The 21918-nt window shown below is 37.2% G+C and overlaps 1 protein-coding gene across 10 annotated transcripts in view; it reads left to right on the top strand.

Annotated features, from left to right (window-relative positions):
• ERC2 (ELKS/RAB6-interacting/CAST family member 2) overlaps window positions 1–21918 on the top strand; it is a 622345-nt gene that overhangs the window by 454289 nt on the left and 146138 nt on the right. For all 10 annotated transcript variants that reach the window (XM_087887861.1, XM_087887858.1, XM_087887855.1 and 7 more), the window contains 2 exons: window positions 14512–14643; window positions 21213–21279. In XM_087887861.1, coding sequence (XP_087743987.1) covers window positions 14512–14643; window positions 21213–21239 — 159 coding nt within the window. In that variant the 3' untranslated portion in view covers window positions 21240–21279. The remainder of the gene's footprint in view (window positions 1–14511; window positions 14644–21212; window positions 21280–21918) is intronic.

The raw sequence follows: 21918 nt of genomic DNA, 5'->3' as shown, positions 1-21918 counted from the left end.
CTTTTATGAAAGATTTGCTATTAGAATAGCAGTTACGGTATAAAGAATAAAAAGTGAAACGTAGAAAAAATGAGATATACAAAAATTATTACCATAGAAAAAAATGAGATATACAAAAATGATCACATCAGTTAATACTTAGCTGGGTAACCTTTAGCATGAATTACGGCCTTACAACATCTTCTCATGGAGTAAACCAAGTCTTTTAGTTCTGCAGCTATTATAATGTGAAACCAAGATTGAATGATTGCTTCTATTAACTGGGTTTTATTGCTGGGTTGCTTCTGACTAACAAGTTTCTTTAGTCGGCTCCATAGATTTTCAATTGGGTTAAGGTCTGGGCTATTCCCAGGCATTCCAGCATTGGATTATGATTATCTTGAAACCCCCACCCCCCAAAAAAGTGGTGTTATTAGCCATCAAATCTCAAAAATACACTTTTGACCACTACTGTAGTTCAGGGGTGGGTTCCACTTACCTTTGCTACCGGTTCGCAATGGGAGCGCGTGTGTGCGCGCCCATGCGCAGAAGCTTCTGCACATGCGCAGATCGTCTGTGATGATGTCTGGGCAGGTGGGCGGAGTCTCCTGCTGCCGTTACTACCAGTTTGCAAGAACCGGACCGAACCGGTAGCAACCTGCTGTAGTTTAAATGTTTTACTTTGAAAGAACTGCAGAAATATTTTTTCTCTCTCTCAACTAAGGATGCTGATGCTAGAAAGTCAAGAATCAGAGAGATGGGCTATGTTCCACCTTCAGAGCTGTACAGGGAGCCCAAAATTTCTGTTGCTAAGCGAGACATTTGTTAAGAAAGTTTTGCCCCATTTTATGAACTTTCTTGCCACGGTTGCAAAGGAATCACTGCAGTTGTTAAGTTAGTAACATAGTGTTTAAGTAAATCTGGCTTCCCCATCGATTTTACTTGTCAGAAGGATCACAAAGGTGATCATGTGATCCTGGGACACTGAAACCATCATAAATATGAGTCAGTTGCCAATTGTCTGAATTTTGATCAGATGACTATGGAGCTGTTGCAACGGTTGTAAGTGTGAAAAATGGTCATAAGTCCCTTTTTTCAGTGGTAATGTTGAATGGTCACTAAACAAACTGTTGTAAATCGAGGATTCCCTATACTCTTTCACAAAGGCTCAAATTTGCATTTTCCTAAAAAGTGGCTTGAACCTCAATGCTTTCCCCTCCGCTACCAGAAAGTCCCTTTGCGACATCAGCAGCCATGGTAATTGATCCCTAAATGCATCTCAAAAGTCATCCTACCTAAGTTTGAAATCCTACCTAAATTTGAAATTTGGCTGGGACATGGGTGGAATTGGCCTTCTGGCATATCTGAATAGCATTAGGTTGCAGAAGGCTGTTCTTTTATAAAATCTTGCATCGGGATACTGGAGACAATTCAACCATTTTTAAATCTGAGGCTATTTTCAGAATGGTTATTTTTAGAAGACAAAATACTACACATTAAAGAGAAGAAAAACACAACTGCAATGCACACAATATGTGGATGTTTAGAATCATTAATTGTTTAGCAAGCTTGTTTCATGTCGAAGTATCTGATATAAATAAAAAATAGAATATGTCACTGCTGTATTAAAAGAAATCCAGTGCTTTGCTTACAGTTGAACAAGTTAAAATTTCTAGTTAGAAAAAAAAAATCAAAGATAAATGCTGTTAGTGAAATATTTACAATGATGTCAGATTTCCTCTCTGAAATAACTTGCCTGAGAGCTATAATTAAAAATTCCCCAAGGATTGTTAAGAATAACTGATGAATTTCCCAATTGTCCTTTTTCATTATTAGGATGGCCAGCCAAAAATGTAAACAGAATTGGCCAAAAACTGCTTGCAAGAATTTCAATGTAGAAGCGTTCCAGCTACTTCAATACCACAGGTGTCCATAATATATCAGCCAGAGACAATGTTAGTGTTTGGCAATCTTCACTACTCATTAGCTCGCTATTTTGTAAAAGTTTTAGGAATCAGTAAGGTGACATTGAAATCTTATGACACTGGAAGTGCATAAAAAAATAAGAAAAAACTTACTCTTTTCTTTTTTATTTCAACATTCTTTCATCAACTGTATCCAGGAAATGAATCCAAAAGTAGCAGACACACATTCTGCAGGGACCTAACTCAGCCACAGAACTATTGATTAATAGAAGTCTAAGGAAAAGCTAGCATGTGAAAGATCAGGAAATGTTGTCTTTTGGGATCTTTTCCTTTAATTCAGTTATGCTGTATGCAGTCCCAGGAAAGGAGTAATTAATAATGGAGAGCGGGAACAAATAATTGAACTCATAAGTCTTCCATGACTGCAACAAGAACCTGAAGACTATAAGAATTTGTAGTGGGGAGGGAAGCATTTTCAGTACTTTGTACAGCTCAACAGCTTTATTAGATTTAGACATGGAGAGCTTGCAGCTGGCAGGATGATCAGCAACACACCACTGTCACAATCTCTGATCATGGCTGCTCCTCTGATTTCGTAAGTCACTTGATAATACCTGGCTTGCAAGAGAAACCTCAGCCAGCATATTGAAAGCCCAGGTAAGTCCCAAAAGTAGCAGGCTAGTTTAGAAGACATCACACAAATGGCCCCCATTGGCGTTGCAGAATGTGTGTCAGTGATCAAGAAACAAGATGGAGAAAGGTGGAGTAGGGCGTAAGCAGAGGCAGATGTGGGAGGATAAGGCTCTGTTTCCAGTGACCTGCCAGCAACTTTTAGCAAACTGCTTTCTTTGGCTGAAGTTGACATGGTCGCATAAGAAGCGCTGAGGGAAAAATCTATTCACTGCTCAGTTGGCTTCTGCAAGTGGACTTATGGAGCCTTTCGGTCAAGCAGCAAAACGTTTTGGGATCAGTCTTGGTTCACTACTTAGGATGCTGATTTCTGAAATACAATACTGAACATCCCGTTTCTAATAATTGTTAGCCAATCTTGCTTACAGTCTTTGTGGCAGCCCTGTTTCTTTATTATGTCTTCCCACATGCAAATGGATTGCGGACTTTACCTCAGTCCCATTCAATTTAGAAAGTGAAACTGGACAGTTTTTATACTCAAGTATAATTTTTCTTTGAAAGATCACCTGCATAACTGGCCTGATACGCCAGTTGCGCCCCTTTCTGGACCGGGACTCCCTACGCACGGTCACTCAAGCACTCGTCACCTCTCATCTGGACTATTGTAATGCTCTCTACATGGGGCTCCCCTTGGGGTACACCCGGAGGCTCCAACTGGTGCAGAATGTGGCTGCGCGGGGGATTATGGGAGCGACGGGGTGCTCCCATGTGACTCCTCTCCTGCGCGAGCTGCATTGGCTTCCGGTGGACTTCCGGGTGCACTTCAAGGTGTTGGTAATCACCTTTAAAGCGCTCCATGGCTTAGGGCCAGGGTACTTACGGGACTGCCTTCTGCCACCAATAGCCTCCCACCAGCCGGTTCGCTCCCACAGAGAGGGCCTCCTCAGGGTGCCGTCGGCCAGACAATGCCGGCTGGCGACCCCCAGGAGGAGAGCCTTCTCTGTGGTGGCACCTACCCTATGGAACAATCTACCCCCAGAGATATGAGTGATCTCCGACCTCCGGACTTTTCGTCGGGCCCTAAAAACTTATTTTTTTCAGTTAGCCGGTCTGTCTTGATTTTAGGGTTAGTTTTAAAATTTTAATATTGATTTTAAATTGACAAATTTTAAATTATGGGCCAAATTTATAAATTATTTTAACTCTATTTTTAACTGTAATGTTATGTATAGATGTTTTTATTTTGGCTGTTCACCGCCCTGAGTCCAAAAGGAGAAGGGCGGTATAGAAATTTGAATAATAAAAATAAATAAATAAAAGATTACAATAATTTTCCTCATCTATGATACGATGTGAGCTACGGTGTGGTTTTTATGATTTTCTATCTGTTAATTTCGTTGAGAGATTATGATGTAATGATTCTGTTGCCGTGATTCAGATAGAAATAAGGAAAAACATATTTATAACGTGTGCTGGAGTCCAAATGGTCCTATGGAATATATCAATTGTCCATCCCCTCAAATCAAGCTTGACTTCAGGTGGCTACATGGACATACATTCTTTTCTTGACAATTGGTATGGAAGTTGTTACCACTGCCTTCTATATGGATTTTTTTTTTTACTTGATATACTAATCTATAGCTTTGGGATTTTGTAGTGGTTTCCAACACCCAATTCCTAACCATTTCCTCTTATGCTTAGCTTTTTAAGATCAATCAGTATTGACTGAATACTGCCTAACTTCTTGGAGAAGTTTTCTGCAATACTCGTAAACTCTGATTCTTACAATTCCCTCCCCCCAAAAAACCCCACTAAAGACCCATTATTCATTTTTATTAACATCATTACAAAACAGAACCTTCTTTATCACTTTTGGTAAAAATGACATTTCTCCGATCTTGCTATAAAGTATTTAGTAATAGGAAAATTATGGTTCACATTGCAGTCCATTAATCAGATGGGGAAAAAATAAAAAGCGTATCTTGTATTTCTTACATTTCAAGATTTGACAAAAGAAGTAGTAGTGGTTATTGTTGTATATATTTTCTGTTAACTATCTTAATATAGTATAATAATAGTTCCTGGATCTGTTTTCTTAAATAGTTATTCCAGAAAGTTATCTGTTCAATGAGTTATTTTTTTTCTGCAGGAAAAAAAAGCAATCTGAACATTTTATATGGCCCATGTATATTGGTCTAAAATGTTTTCAGAGTCCAGACATCTCCCTTTTCAAAGTGCTAATTATATAGCTGAGCCCCTTTCTTTGTATTTGTGTTCTTACATCCTTCCATATAATTACCACTTTTATTATTTAGAACAGAGACAAATACTTTTAGCATGAGTGCAGCCTATACATTACTGACTTCACTCTTCTACACCATCTCTCCTATATGCTCTGCTACATTTTTTTTAAACCCCCAGAGGTCGCAGACATTTAGGAAACAGAACTCCCAAATGTGTGATGATCATAAGAGAAATGTCAATTGTCAGCATAAATTTACTCAATCACAGATGCCATGGAAATTGAAATTTGGTCGTAATAGTTTAGATAAGGGTCTTTTTGGCAGTTAAAATATCGTGCTTGCCAGTCTGTTAAGTGTCTAATATTCCAGCTGGTGTTTGCGAAAGGACAATTACCCATCAGGATTTGAAAGAAGGAGCTGTATTATGTACTTGAAATAACCAAGCCCATTTTGTAAAACTGTACAATGACAGGTGTCAAAGTTGTTGCCATTAATTAAATGGCAATTTAATTCTAAAACCATTAAAATAAATGCACTGCCTGTCTGCTACTGTTGAAATTAGCCAACTAAAGGAGTTGACAAGGCAATTGCCAAAGTGTATTTCTAAAAATCATTTCCAGCAATCTGGAAGGCTTTGATTGTGTTACTTTGGGCACATTTCATACTGAAGTAGAATGCAATTTTTAAGGGCCATTCTGATTTCTTTAGGCTCCTTGCCTTATTGTATGAACTCATTTCATACGATATGAAATTCACTCTATTTGTTTTGTCTTTCACTGAGACAGGGTAAGAAAATGCAACGATTCCAGCAGAACTGTATTTTGGAGCAGGGGTGAAATGCTCTGAAGTCTGCTACTGGTTTGCTTCGTGCATGCATGCGAACTTTGCACACATGCGCCAGAACTGGTAGTAAAAAATGCTTAAAAAGTAAAAAACAAAGTTCCAACAATCAGCTGTGCAACAACAGCTGTGCCGCCTGATCGTCGGAACTTTATTTTTACTTTTTAAAGCATTTTTTTTACTACCGGTTCCAGCAAATGGATAGTAAAAAAATGCTTAAAAAGTTTTTTAAAAAAAGTTCTGACGATCAGCTGTGCAACTATCAGCTGTGCTGCGCGATCATCGGAACTTTTTAAAAACTTTTTAAAAGCATTTTTTACTACCAGTTTGGGCGAACCGGCTGTTTCACCCCTGTTTTGAAGGCATCTTTCTTATCTTTCACTTTGGGTATCTTGCAAATGCTGCAAGATGCCTTTAGTTTGAGGTTGTAGAAAAGAGACTATGCCTGGATTAGGAAAGATCTGAGCAAAGCCTGCCTTTATATTTTGCCCTGTCCCCAATCTAGGAAGGTTTATTTGGTCCACATCCACAAAAGCAGATATATGGAAGGCACATAAATACATATATAATAAATATGAACCTAATACTGTCAAGCACCAGGAAAATCAGGAGATTCACACAGTTCAAATAAGTATAAAGATTTATTGCAAGCCTAAGCTTTCTACAAGAATCTAATCAGTTAAGGGAAATGAGTAGGAGGTAAGAGAGGCATTCAAGGTGGAGTGGACTTAGATCACTCGTTGGCGTACAGGGACTCATGACTTATAATACATTTGACCCCTCCCTCAGGCTCAGTCTGGTCATCTCCTACAAATACGATTCACTAGTAATGATACCTTTAAAAAAAAACTAACGATCTATTTTTTCTCTAAAGTTTTATCTCAGTAGACGATAGAATGATTCTTTGAATGCAATCAGTTGGGAATTTCTGATCATATAGAAATAATTTCATTATTTGTTTCATTTTTAGGTAAAATAAGTGCCCTTCTTAGGAAGAAGCATCGAGTCTTTTCTAATCCTGCAGATTCTTTCATAAACAATACTAGCAAGTTGGAAGTGTTTTTCATATGGTTGGAATTTAATAGCAAATTGTATTCTATCTTCATGTAAGCATTGCTGAATTCAATAAGATTTACACAAAGACTAAGCCTAAGGGTATATCTTAGATTGGTTAACATTAATTCCCTTTGAAATCAATGGGGTAATTTAACCATGATTAATTCCAGTCCATGTCAAGATTCAGCATGCAGTTTTACTAGGATTTTTATGTAGATGCCTAAGAGCAGTGGTGGGTTGCTACCGGTTCACACTGGATCGGGCAAACCAGTAGGGGTAGTGGTGGGAGGCTCTGCCCACCCGCCACATGCCCGCACACACAAAAGCGAACCGGTAATGATGGGATTTGGAACCCTACCTAAAAGCTTTATTTGCAAAAGAAGATGGTCCAATATTTTATTTTATAAATAGTCCCCAACTATCTTGTAAACGTATTATGAAAAAAGCTCAAGCGTTGGCATTCTTAAAAATTAGCAAATTTCTGCAATTGCTAGATGACGAAAAGGATTTTATTCTTTGTATTATGCTTTACTGCAGTCTTAACATAATAAGGGAAAAGATAAGTTTCCAGGATTATATAGATATAACCTCTGCCCAATTTACAAATGAAATGACCGTTGCCCTGTATAAACATACTTCTTGCTGCAGTTTTTATGAATACAAATACTTCTATTATTCATGCAAATACTTCCCTATACTTTATCACTGCTACATTTAGTGTTCTAGAAAAGAAATCACACCTTTATTGATATTGAAAGCAGAAAAAAATTACAAATTGAAAACCAAAATGTGAAATGTCATGGCTATTTTTAGCATGGCTGATTTCAGTATACGTTAAATTTAAGTTTCTTGTCATTTGTGCTCCATTGGACACTGGATTTTCTTTGAACTTGGATTCCCATTTCAGATTACAGAAAGAATAGAACTCCTGAATTCCTTGTGTAGATCCTTTTACAGCTTGAAAGTGAAATTACCAACTTGCCCACCTAATCTAGGCCACAGCTACTTTAAATGCAACCCGTGTCATTGTATATCTAAATCAGAGGTGTCAAACTTGATTTCATTGAGGGTCACATCAGGATTGTGTTTGACCTTGTGTGTGTGTACGGGGGGGGGCGGTATGTGGCCCGGGCATGGCCAGCTCAACATGCTGATGGGTGCCTGTGGTGGCCCAAACGCTCTGCCAGCAAAACTGGAGCTCGGGAAGGCTGCACGCAGCCCTGCTGAGCTCTGTTTTCATAGTTGCAGGAGGTCGTCACAGTCTAAAAACAGAGTGGCAGAGACACTGTGGGCCAGTTTTTCATTATTTCCAGGGCAGCCCCGTGGGACAGATCTAAGCATCCTGCAGGTCAGATGCGGCCCGTGGGCCTTGTGTTTGACACCCCTGATCTAAACAACGGTTTTGCCATCTTGCTACATAGAAGAAAAAAAACCGCTCCCCTCCTTTTATGCCAATAGGGGTGTCTTTCTCACCAGTATAATTGCCACACAAAGGGGATTTTTCATTAATACAAGCAACTAAAAGTGAAAAGAAAAAAAAATAAATGTTGTGCCACCCATCTCACTGACACAGCATCTCTGAACAGCTTACAATAGAATGACAAGTTTAAAAAAAGGTAATACAAGACAATTAAAATTAGGAGAGTTAAATAGGAAAGCTAAAACCCAAAATGATTGTTGGTCTGGGGGTGGGGATCTTCTCTACCCATCAGCCACCTCCAACACAGCACACCTCTGTCAGGGCCCCAGGCCAAGCAACAGAGCCAAGTTTTCAGACTCTTCTGTAAGGCAACAGTAAGAGAAGAAGAAGGGAAAAAATTAAGGTGTGTTTGTGTATAGGAAGGATAAGACCTTGGATATGAGTAACTAGTTGGGCTTGTTTCCTTATCTGTTTTCTATATGTAAGAACAGAATGAAATAATGAAATGCATGTATAAAAATGAAGAAAGAAATAATGTTGGCTGGGGTTAATATCAAGATCATTGGCATCTCTGCCTCCCCCTTAGAGGAGGGGTTTAGCCATACTCACCACTAGCATGCAGCCTTTGAAAAATCCTTGTGAGAAAAAGAGGTTCATAATAGGGAAAAAGCTTTGCCTCCTTTATTTTACAATACTGTATTTATGCAGTGTACCAGTTAGGACAAGGGTGTCAACCTTGATTTCATTGAAGGCGGCATCAGGGTTGTGTTTCACCTCAGGGGGCCGAGTGGGCACAGCCACGATGGGCATGACCAGCTTGATGTCATTTGTGTCTGGGATGCCTGTGGTGGCCTGAGCAGTCTGCCAACAAAAACGTTTTCACTGACATTTTTGCTGGCAGAGGGCTGCAGGAGGCCATCACAACTGAAAACAGAGGTTGGGAGGGTCGCACATGGCCCTTCCAAGCTCCGTTTTCGCTGGCAGAGTCACCTCTAGCCAGTCCTTCGCTGTTTCCAGGGTGGCCCCGCGGATCAGATCTGCAGGCCAGATGTGGCCCACAGGTCTTGAATTTGATATCCCTGCATTAGGATCACTTTGGGACTAAGGATATGGCTTTGAAATATGTTTGAGTAATATTTGCACATTATCACTTTTTCAGTATCTAATGGCACATCGTTGAATGGGTGCATATATTTGGCTGTATGTGTTTCTTATATATTTTCGGAGGACCCAAAGCTGAGGGACAACCTAATTAATATCACTTCACCAAAATGTTATTAGCATAGTAACACAACATTTGTTGGCAGAGAGAGAAAAACAGATTTAGATATTAAATAATATCTTCTGTCACTAACAATGTGACTTAACTGTTTTTCATATTTATATCACATGTGCCAATATTTCAGTATTAATCTGCCATAGATAATAAAAATAAGAATGTTATTAGGAAAATTGAAAAAATATGTTTCTGTGTTCCAATTCTAATCTGCATATTGCTTTTTTTTTTGTTGGTTTGGTAAGCAAGTCAACTCAAGCTTTTGATTTCTTTCCATTTTATTGTTGTGAGTGATTCAGAAGGTTATATGGCTATCTCAGCTTTCCCAGAAAGAATGCAATTTTATAAATTTTTTAAGCCTACTGAACTTAACAATCTTCAATGTGGGTAACTTACTGAACTTTCAAGGCAAAAATGCTAGTTGTGGCTATCTATGATATTAGAATATCGATGTGGAATATTTTTGCAAGGATAATTGTTTCATGCTTTTGGGTTTTATGGCTGAGATTCATAGTGATGATTAGGATACTTTTCTCACATGCAACAGGATTTTGAGAAATATCTTCTCTACAAAACAAAATAAAAAAAACCTGTAGTGATATTTGCGAGGAATTCTATTCACACTGAAAGCCCCAAATTTAGGGACAGATTATTTAGACAAATAAATGAGTGAATGAAGGCAAATATACATGTCTAGGATAATGTTGAAGGATCCAATCTGGGTCAGTCACCGGGACCAGAGGTTTAGTCTGCTGAGCTTTCAGATTCGTATTGGAGCCCATCCTCAGGGAACTTCTCTCTCACCAGAATGTGCTGAGAGAGAAGTTCCCTCAGGATGGGTTCCAGCATGAGTCTGAAAGCTCAGAAGAGAAAACCTCTGATCCTAGTGATCAACTCAGATTGGCTCCTGCAAATACTTGAGTACTCAAGAACATGGACTTGGAAAGGATAATTTATTGTAGATACTGTAATAAACAACCATTGAAACAACCATTGCTCCTTTTTCTTTATACTTAGCAAAGCTGAATGGCCAACCTAGCAAACAATATATTTTAATAATTGAAGTGTGAAACTGACATGCTTTCAGCAGGCAGGTTACTGTATGAAAAACGAAAAGGAGAATCTGAAACAAACTGTTTCCCATGGTTCTTATGGATCTATTTTTCATTAGCATTCTGCAACCCTCAGGATCTTGGCCGAATCTGATACAATACTTTAAAAAAAAACATAGAAGTTTTACCCCTGTTTTTGCGGTATATGGGCTGTTTTTGGGGTATATAAGGCTACTTACTCAGTGAGATTTGTTAGAAAGAAAAATGCTATGCCAGTGCCAATATTGTCCAGTTGCATGTTCTTTTGAAATTAATTACACTCTGCTTTTAGCCTGTACTCTCACTCTAACTATGAACCTGCAAGAGATGGTGAAGGGCTAGACAATCACAAGTCATTCAAAAGTTATCACTTTTTTTTAATGAAGCTGTAGGGAATTTGCTTCTTGTCCTAGTAAGTACATTGTTAAAATAATGAACTACTGTATTGATATTTATTATCTAATAAAATCCTTCACGCACTCCACCCCCCAATAAGTTTCTTTATTATTATTATTATCTTCTAGTTGTTTCAGAATCACTCCAAACTCCACTCCTTGTGACTTTCAGATTTGGGTGGATTGATAATTTTGACTAGGCTACATTATTTGGAATTAATATCTCAAAACGTAATTTTTAATAAAGGCTGTGTAGATGCGTTCTTAAGCAAAGATTCTGCAATAAAGTTTTCTAACTGATTTTTCACATATCTGATATTTAAAGAATATTAGCTTATTCATCAAAGACTTTTAGTTCAGACCTTTTTCTACTGGGAGCTGAACTAAGCACATGACGCCTGAAGATGGCCTTCAGAGCCAAGCTTACATTACAGTATGATTTTCATTGTTTGGTTGCTAACAGGATAATTGCAGAATGTATTAACCACGGACTTGCTCCATGAAGTGATAATCCTTAAGGATCAATCTCTTTATTATAATTTGGCTCTGCTTAGTGAAATATCAGATTAAATATAGCCAGGAGAATATGTTGCCAAGGAGGAATTATTTATTCAAAAGCATATTTTTCCATAGTATAATTGCTTATATATCTGATCCCCTATTCCTCTTCCTATACGAGCATAGTTCCTACTGCAAGTTTGCATAAGCATTTGGTCAGACATGATTCCTAAAGGTTTTCCATAATAGGGAAATAATGTATCCTAAGACTTTTCATTCTGTGAAATATTGTTGTCACTTCCTGATCATGCAAGCGAAATACCTAATACTGAAATGCAAAAACAAAATATGAAGTTAAATTTAGAATTAAAACTGTCATCATACTTAAAGCAACTGAAATAAATTTTTACAAGCTGAAGTCCAACCGTCTTGAAGAAAAATACAGTGTTCCTGAACCATCTATCATTGAGCTTACTGAATATTAGTTAGGAAACTAATTTAAGAGGTTTAACCAATCTTGATTAACCATGTTTTCCAAAATATACAAGCGAAGCGATACCAAAGTATATGTTCATAGATATATTACCAACTCAAGATTGGTAGAATGCTTAATTTTTTTTCTGTCCAATGCTAACTGGAAATAGATTCAGTTTATTCCTTCCAATGCTAACTGGAAACAATGAACTTCAACATATTTTAAAGAAATTCATGAAACTACAGGAAATGGTGGCAGAAAGAAATCAGTAGGTGGCACTCTTCCCTCCAGATCAATATTTTTCATCACATTGCCAAGAGACCCAGTATATGCTTATTCCCCCCACCAAGCTTTTAAACATATGGGGTCAATAAAAGTTCCATTGCTTTTTTGTTTCTCAAGTGTAGAGCCCTTGAGGTCCTGGACAAATTCCAATCTAGTTAATTAATTTCTTCCTGAAATAAAACTATACCTGGCATTATAAAGCCTTCTGACTCTTAAAAGGAATTAGTCAGGGCTGCAATATTTCACAGTATTTAATTTAAATAATTGGGAAAAAATTATATTTAGCCCATATTTTCTAGACACTTTTATTCTTCCTATTTCATCCCCTAAAATAAGACATCTGATTGTGTCACTTGGAAGCTTGAAACCACTGAAGATGCAATGTCCAAGTTAAGCATCATGAATATAAACATATATTTCTTATAAGAATGCCATAAGAGAAGCCAAAGGGTGATCTTAAATTGTGTATGTTCCTGTTATTCTAGCCAATGTGGAAGTCAGCAAAACAATGATCTTTTCTTCAGAAAGTTCTGACATAATTTGGTATTAATCAAAAGACAGGATGCAGTTACACTGCAAAAGGCTTCAGAAGGATAATTATACTGTGAAATATTTAAATATTTATTCATTTAATCAATTTATATAGATGCCCTACTCAGAGTATCACACTTGGTATTAGCTGTAGCTTTGTGTTTGCTTTGCCAATAGTTTGGATTCAGCAGGAATCAATATTAAAGGTGTTTTATTTATGTTTCAGCACTATATTAAGAATATGGCATCATTCATTCACAGTTCTTATTCCATGACAAGTTTAATCCCCAACACCTCATTACAGGAAACACTTTCAGGATTGCATATATCTTCTTGTTTAACTTGTGCATTTTTATAGGATACAGTTGAAAGGTAGGATATTTAAGGCTGTTCACTAATAAGAAAATAAACAAATAAAATGTTTTAAAAATTCAAAGAAGAAATAGGGTAAGGATTAGAGTTGCTCTTTCTTAGAAAGCGGATTGCTAAAAACATAAGATAATCTTTTCCCTTCTTCCAATTCGAGAATTTTTTGTTTTGCTTTGCTTTGTTAGACAAAGACAATTTATTTGAGAAGGCAAATCCTTGAAATCTACTAGATGTTGTGTAGATTGAAAAGGGATTTTCTCACTGTACAGTTGGGAGCTATGTTTCAGACCATATAAAAGTTTTCAGACTGTAAATCTGAAAAAAAAAATTCCCCCAATAAATGTACAACTTTAGGATGTCACTCACCAATTCATATTAAAAGAGGGTTTAAGTTTAATAAATGTGTTATATTTTTATTTTATTACCCCACACATGCTGCATGTTTTAAATTATTGGCCAGGAGGACTCATCAACTATTTAGGTGATACGTGTAGAGCTATAACACAGGTGTTAAACTGATTGCATTACGTTGCTGTCACATGATGTTTCGTGACACTTTTTCCATCCATGGAGCTGGGGTAGGCGTGGCCTGTCTGTGATGCATTCAGCCTGTGGGGTACCAGTTTGACAGCCCTGAGCTAGAAAGTTCTGATTCCCATGTTTATCTACTAGGTCGATTTGTTCTAAGTCTTTACACTGCATTTATACAATGGTGAATCTGAAATGCAATACTTTCAATAAAATAGATGTGATCCATGGCTAGCCTATGTGCATAGTTTAGAATACATGCTTTTTGAAGTATGGCTTCTTGTAAATAAACATTCTATGAAGCACATCTATCTTAATTTATGTTTTATGGTCCAGTATTAAAATTGATGGATGGATGTGAAATTTGTAGAAAAGTGTGCATCTTCAGTCCATGAAGGTTTAGGTATTTCTGCTGATTCTATGGGGTGACTGATTTCATCCATCCATCCATCCATCCATCCATCCATCCATCCATCCATCCTCTGCCTGCCTGCTTGCCTGCCTGCCTGTCTATCTGTCTTCTGTCTATCATCTATCTATCTATCTATCTATCTATCTATCTATCTATCTATCTATCTTCTATCTATCTATCTCTAGCATGTTCTTACTCATTCAGTTCTTGAGGGCTGCTCTAGATGGGTTGTGGGTAATAGTTGCCTATCATGGAACAAAGTTTATTTTTCAGCTAAAAAGTCAAAAGTGTTGCTGAACATGGTCAACCAATATGCTCTTGGGATTAACAGATAATCATGACAGAGATAATTCTGAAAGTCGATTCATTGGTGGATCCATAACAACTTATTAAGCACAAAAATGTCACCACTTGTTCTGCAATCCTTGATATCAGCTGTCACATATTTCATATAATATACTTTGTTGTAGGGAGAAATATTGGTCTCATACAGTAGAGATAGTGTCTAATGTTGTCTCTGCATTCTAGAATTTAGTGGGTTTTTTTTATTTCCTTCAGACTCAGAATAGAATGAAACTGATGGCAGACAACTATGACGATGACCATCATCACTATCACCACCATCATCACCATCACCACCACAGATCTCCTGGAAGGACACACTCCAATCATAGACCCTCTCCAGAACAGGTAAGACACTACTCTTCTTGCTTTAATTTCATACTTTACCCTCTTACCAGGGCAATTTTCAAGGTAAAATAAACGTTCAAAGAAAAAAAAGAAAACAATATAAGTTATCTGCTCTATGAACTGAAATGAATGGCTTTATTTGTTTCCATCACCTAGAGAAGCCATTTTCCTTTCTCTTTCCTCCTTTGATTCCCCCCCTTCCTTTTATTATGGTTCTCTTCCCTCTTATTTTCATAACACTTATAATAGATCTCAGTGTAACTATTAAAAATATTTTTGAATAATTGCTTTTTGATGGTGAAGAGAGGTTTGGTTGTTTAGATAGTTGATCCACACAAATATAATCTATTATTATTTTGTTTTATGAACTCAGCTTGCTAAAAACCATTAAATGAGTTGAATGTGTTGAATTCAACTTTGAATCGGTATTAACAAAAGGTTTGTCTCTTTAAGTTATGTCCTTTTATGTTAAATTAACAAAACAGTGTTATTTGTTTTTCATATTAGAAAACCTCAAAATATCAAAGATTTCTAGGATAGGTTTTTATATTATTCATAAAATGTCTAGCTTTTTCACAAATAGATAAGGAAAAAAACAGTGAGTTTGTGGGAAGAATCCAAATTCTGCAAAAAAGAGATGAAAAGACTTATCATATCCACGGCATCAGGTCACTCATGTTCATGCCGGAAGCACAATGTCGCTTCTGGGTAGAAAGGATTAGCTGGTGACATCACCATTGTGGGGGGGGGCACCTGTTTGGGGGCTCCTTTCATGTCCCCATTAATGTGCCCACCTAGCCAGCAGGAGCTGGAGCAAATCACAGGAGCTCGCTCGATCACACAGTAGCACTCAGGTCTCGAACGTGGGCTTGCTGATTGTCAACCCAGTGAGCCACTGTGCTCCTTGCAATCTGGTGAAGGAGAATTTTTTTTTTTAAAAAAAAAACACCTTGCTTTATTTGTTAGACTTTCTTCTAAGCAATTAAGGCAGTATACAACTGTATACTGCCTTAACGGTTGAAGAACTGTACCCCAAACAATGACACTGTGGGGTTAAGCTAAGTGAAGAAAGAGTGATTTTAAGGATGGCTGGGGTTTTTCTTAAACCAAAGTCTCCCAGGTCCTATCCAGCACCTTAACCACTACATCATGTTGGTTCCTTATTTTATTCCCTGCAGTCTGTTCAAAAGAAGAAAGAACCAAGTACTGAACAAAGAAAGGTGATAGGTGTTGAAAGAGAGAGATTCTTTCATGAAAAAGTCATTTCCTCATCTCGGCCAACATGAAATAAAACTTTTGTTACTGGTGCACTGAATGACTTTCCACACTTCATTCTGTAATACCCCACCCATGCTCTGAACACACTTTTCAAAGAGTTCTTGGCAAGAATTTTCTTTTTATTCATCTTTGATTATTGGTCAATGTTGATATCTCACTTTTGAACAAACAGTCCAAAGTTCCTTTAACAGAACTACAAGATGAGCTCACCATTCCATTCATCTGAGGAAGGGCTTGGTTTGGAAAATGCGTTGAACATGTTAATGGCAACTGGTCTAATTAACACTCCCCAAGCAAAATTATGAATTGGAATCCAGATAGATCCTTTTTTAAATTTTGTCAATTTAGGCTTGAAGGATTGCATGTGGAGAGTTGAGAACATTGCATATATCTTTTAAAAATGAATACAAAATGCATGTTTAAAAATGTATATAACATAAAAAAATTGCTAACAAAGTGTTCATTAGAGGAAACTAGGAGGAAAGAATAATAGCTACAGCTACATAAATTGTCCTTCAGATTTCCTTGGTCCAATGCACATAAAGATAAGACAAAATATTTTTGTTTGAAGAGAAATGAATGCTGTTGAAAATAGAGATCTAATGAGGGGGTGGAGAAAATGACAAGTGGATCAGCATAGATATAAATGCAAAGAGGGTACTGCTTAATAGGAGAATTAGATTTATTTCTAAAAAGAAAAGAAAAGAATTTCAGTGTGTATTTCAGGGCTTTTTTTATTAGCTAGTTAAAAAGTGGATGAATTTTATTAGAAGTTATTAGGTGATGTTTCAGGAGGTTGTATACAGAAAGGGTAAAATGTAAATATTCTAGACTAAATTAGTCTCTTATAAGGACATATTTCCAGAATGTCTTGCTTTGCCCAAGGCAATATTTGCAAATCTTTGGGCCTTTTTATTTAATTAAAAACTGGCTACATTAACCGTTGGCGATCAAGTTGATGGCAAAAAAGTAGCTTTGAGTAAATAGTACAAGTGATACTTAAATAGTAAGAACATTGTGGAGACAAAGAGCAGAATAACAAGTGACGGAGGGAGTGCGGTATACAGCAGTATCTGATTAATGAAGGAAGTAAACAGAGATTAATTATGCCATTGGAAAAATATACAGTCAGCCAGAGCCTGACCACTAGCAAATGGAATCAAGCAAACTTCAAATTAACCATTGGTGTGCCAAATTTTAAGTATCTTTTTTTTTTTTTTTACAGCTATTGTCAACTGATTGTACCAGTGGTGGATTGCTACCAGTTTGTCCTGGATTGGGCGAGCCGGTAGCTGTGTCAGTGGGAAGCTCCGTCTCCCACCCGGATGCTTCTGCGCATATGCAGAAGCTTCTGCACATGACCAGAAGTGTTGCACATGTGCAGAAGCATTGCGCATGCGCAGAAGCATTGCACATGCACAGAAGCATTGCATGCATATGCATGTGCGCACCCACGAGCAAACCGGTAGCAACGGGTTTTGAAACCCACCCCTGGATTGTACCATAGTTTTATTATACTAGTATGTGTCATACAAAAATCTCTGGACTGATTTAATCCCTAACACTGGTATAAAATCACAAAAAATTCCAGGAGATTCATAAAACCCATAGTTAGAGCCAATAGAATAGAGTAGTTAAAATACTGGACTAGAACTGGGAAGACCCAAGTTTAGCTACTGGTGAGATTAGGTGGTCATTCTCTCGTGACACAACTTATTTCACAAGGTAGACTTGTGGGGATAAAACGAAGCAGACTCTCTATGTAAACTGGCTTGAGAAAAGGTGGATATAAACCAAATGAATGAGAGATTTTTTACTTCATTCTGTTAGACCTTATTGTTTCTTGTACTGTATATTGAAGATTAACACCTTCTGAGGTTTTGTTTTTAAAGGTCCTATATACGATAGAAAACTGGAGTCTTTTCAGGTCACAGTGAGTGAGAAATGAAATCCCTTGTGTGGCAATCACTGTGTTAAAAAAAGTAAATTTGTCTGCAAGTGGTAGAAAAGCTTTCACAAGCCTGGGGCCAGTAGTAACATGTCTGACAGCTCAAACCACCAGTTATAGGCAGCAGACAAGAAGACAAGAATAGGATGCCTTATTCTAGTTCCCTTACACCATGCTTTTTGGGAGAAAAAAAAATAAACACTATTTCATAAGATGAGTACATTATTTTCACTAGATTTACTTTAAGTTGAGATGTTAATTCTTTGTGCTCAAGGACATAAAAGTCATCTATTACAAGTCTGATCAGGCAAGTTTTTTTTACTGAAGAAGGAGAAGCAGAACACTTAAACTTGTAATGATTGTGTTGTAAGGCATTTTTTATTAATCTTAGGTCCTAGTAAATATTCCAGAAGTATTTTATTTTAAAAACATCTGGGCAGATTCTATATCCTATTTGTGACCAGAGACACTGAGGAGATGGGCATTTTACTGAAGTTTTCCAAAGGACAAGAAATTCTTCAGATGTTTTTAGAAAGGGAATCTTTCTTTCTGTCCTAACATAACATCTAAATTTATTTGTTTTCTACTCTGTCCTGCTCAGCAAGGGAGCTGCCTCTAGATGACCTTAGCTGATCTCAGAAAGCTAAACAGGGTTGGACTTGATTATTGTTTGGATAGGTAAACATCAAGACATATCAGTGCTCATTCGGAAGTATATTTAGTATTATTAGGAATATAGTATTTATTACTATACTATTTGCTACGCTACACTATGCTAATAATATAAGGCTCAGCAGTTAAAGATACTTGTCAGCCTGGGTTTGAGACCCAAATGCTGCACAATGGTGTGAGCTCCCATTACTTGCCCCAGCTCCTGCCCACTTAGCAGTTCAAAAGCATGCAAGTAAATTAATAAGTACCACTTTGATGGGAAGTTAACAGTATTCCATGCACCTTTGGCATATAGCCATGCTCGCCATATGATCACAGAAAATGTCTTCAGACAGTGCTGGCTCCCTCAGCCAAGAAATGGAGATGAGCACGATGCCTTAGAATCAGACAGGCACAGGGAAACCTTTACCTTTAAGTTTATTTTACCTTTATGAATATAAAATAATATTATGATATGCTACACTATGCTAAATTATGCTATGATTCACACACACACACATATATATACATATACATTATACATACACACACACACACACACACACACACACATGATAGATAGATGATAGATAGATAGATAGATAGATAGATAGATAGATAGATAGATAGATAGATATGATAGTCAACAAAATAGCATGAAGTTGACCTAATCTAGAGGGAATCTTTATCACTTTTCTTACTGAAGAATGCTTGAAGAACAATATTTTCATCATCTAATATGTGCATTATTTTTACCAGTAGCTTACACTAACTGTTTTCTGAAGAATTACTTGAACAGGTGAACAAGAATAAAGCATTTAACCATTTCCTCAGAGAAAACATACTCCACCTGTTTTCAATGAGAAGAGGCAACATGATGTTGCAGGGCAAACATTCCAGAAAGAGAGTATTCACAGCTTAGAAAGACTTGATCCCATCCTGGGAAATTATTCAACATCTGACTGCACTTGTAATCCAGACAGGAGAATTAGAATAGAACAATTACCATCTGCCTGAGAAAAATTCAGTAGAATCCATGATCATTAATATTGAACACAGTAATTCCTTTATCTAAATGTGTTCAACAGATTTATCCTGGAAAAGCAGGCATTTTCAAGCCATCTTTCTTTTCTCTTTCCTTTCCTTTTTAAATCAAGTAATCTCTCAGCCAGAAAATTCTTTGTTCTCAAAACCACACTAATTTAATTCTACCCACTAATACTATTCTGGCAGTTTCTATTTCATGTTACACACATAAAAATAAAATCCTTACAAAAAGAGAAAAAGCAAGGTAATTGTAAACGTGGAAGTAAATTTTCAATTTAAATCAAGCAAAAAATAATAATAATCAGGATCCCATTCATATTAGGGTAGTTTGGAACAGAATTTATTCTAAATAAATACATTCTGAATAAATTCTAAATGGTTATGTAAACTTCTGGAACTACATGCAAGGAAGCTCATAAAATTGCACTTGGAGCAGAAAATTGTTGGCATCTTTAGAGAAATGTGGCATGTTTCGTATCAGATAAAGTTCCTTTAGATTCACATTTTCTATAAAAATACACTCTTTAGGGCTGCACCATCCTTGCTGCCTCTGCTCTGTCCCTCACTTGTTCCCTCTCATCTTTAGACATTGGAGTCAAAGGATATGTGTGAGGGAGGAGACATACAGCTGTAGCAGGAAGCTAGTTAGCCACCATGATACAAAAAAAAGATGCTGAGGCCCTAGAAAGAGTGCAGGGGTCTGGATGCTAAATTGTAGAATGAAGGTCTAAGGGAACTAGGTATGTTTAGTCTAACAAAGAGAAGGAGACATGATAGCCATCTTCCAATACTTGGAACAGCTGTCATGGGAAGTGGGGGTTGATTTATTCTCCAAAGCATCTGAAGAGCATGGGTAGAAGTTTGTCAGAGAGAGACTCTATCTGGAATTAAGAAGAAATTTCTTAACAATGACAACAATTAACAATTGTTGAACAATTAATCAATAGAACAGCTTACCTCCCAGAGTTGCGGATGGTCCATTGCTGGAGATTTACAAGAAAAGATTGGACCACCTATCTGTAATAGAATAAGGACTCCTGCCTTGAACAGTGAGTTGGACTAGAAGACCTCCAAGGTCCCTTCCAGCTTGAAGTTTTTATTTCTATTTGTTTATTTGCCTCAATAAATTGTCTCTTTTGGTCATTACTATATTTCTGTGCTATACAAAACTAAAATGATTCATTAAAATACTTACTGATATATTTATTTAAATAGTCACGTTAAGTTTAAAAAAAATTATATCCTCCTCAGAAATAAGACCAATGGAAAATCATAATATTGATAGGTATAGTTAGCAATGTGCTTTCCGAAAGAGCTATGAAATTATCTTCTTGTTATTACCTATTCAGATTCATAATATCTTTTGGATGCAAAATTACAACTCTGTTCAAGCCATGTTTCACTACATTTTTGGATTTGTGCCTTTTGAAATGATCAACACTTGATTGATCATGGAACCTGCCTGTGTGGGAAAAATTCTAGGAAGGAAAATAGTTGTTGTTTACATTTCATTCCAATGTGTTTGAGAACCTGAACTTTCATCACCAAAGATTAATAGATCTTCAAGTGCACTGAGGTAACTAATTGTTTCTTCCTTTATTCCAATGCTAAAACTCCAATCTACCTCCTACTGGCTGGCTGGCAGGATGATGAGGAAGGCATATGGGCATAACCGGTTCCTATAAACCAAAGTTCCAGTTTTGTTTTGAAGGGTGAGATACTATTTTATTTTATATTTGGATGCAGTGCTTGATTATTGTAATTTCTAACTGTGGTAATGGGTACATCTTGTGAATGAGAAACAAGCAAACTGAGATAGTGATTTCCACTGATCAATTTTCTATTATTACTAAAGGTTGGCAGTCTTTCCCATTGTAACATATCCTATGCAATTCTACAGAGTTGAAAAATATTATGGTGATGTTCAGTTACATGAATCTACCTGGACTTCATTGAGCTAAAAGCTATACAGGATTGTATATGATTAATACTTGGATAAGAGACCACCAGAAAGTTCTGTGGCTAAAAGAAGGCAACTGCAAAATAGTTCTATATCAGGGGTGTCAAACTCAAGGCCCAGGTGCCAGATCCGGTTCGCAGGGTCTTAGATTTGGCCTGTGGGGCGGCCTTGGAAACAGCAAAAGACTGGCCCATGGTGCCTCTGCAAGTGAAAACAGAGCTTGGGGAAGCTGTGCATGGCCCACGTGGGCTCTGTTTTTGCCAGCAGAGGCTGCAGGAGGCCATTGCTGCCGAAAACACACCCTCGATGAGTAACGTCGGCCATTTGTGTGTAATGGTGCATTCAGGATACATTCCAGTATTTTCATTTTATCAGGCATAAAAAGTGTCAG

Source organism: Pantherophis guttatus, chromosome 2 (assembly GCF_059756535.1).
Source record: "Pantherophis guttatus breed Tessera chromosome 2, ASM5975653v1, whole genome shotgun sequence".
Taxonomy (NCBI): domain Eukaryota; kingdom Metazoa; phylum Chordata; class Lepidosauria; order Squamata; family Colubridae; genus Pantherophis; species Pantherophis guttatus.
The sequence above is the reverse complement of the archived record's forward strand: the minus strand, read 5'-3'. Positions and strand labels throughout refer to the sequence as shown.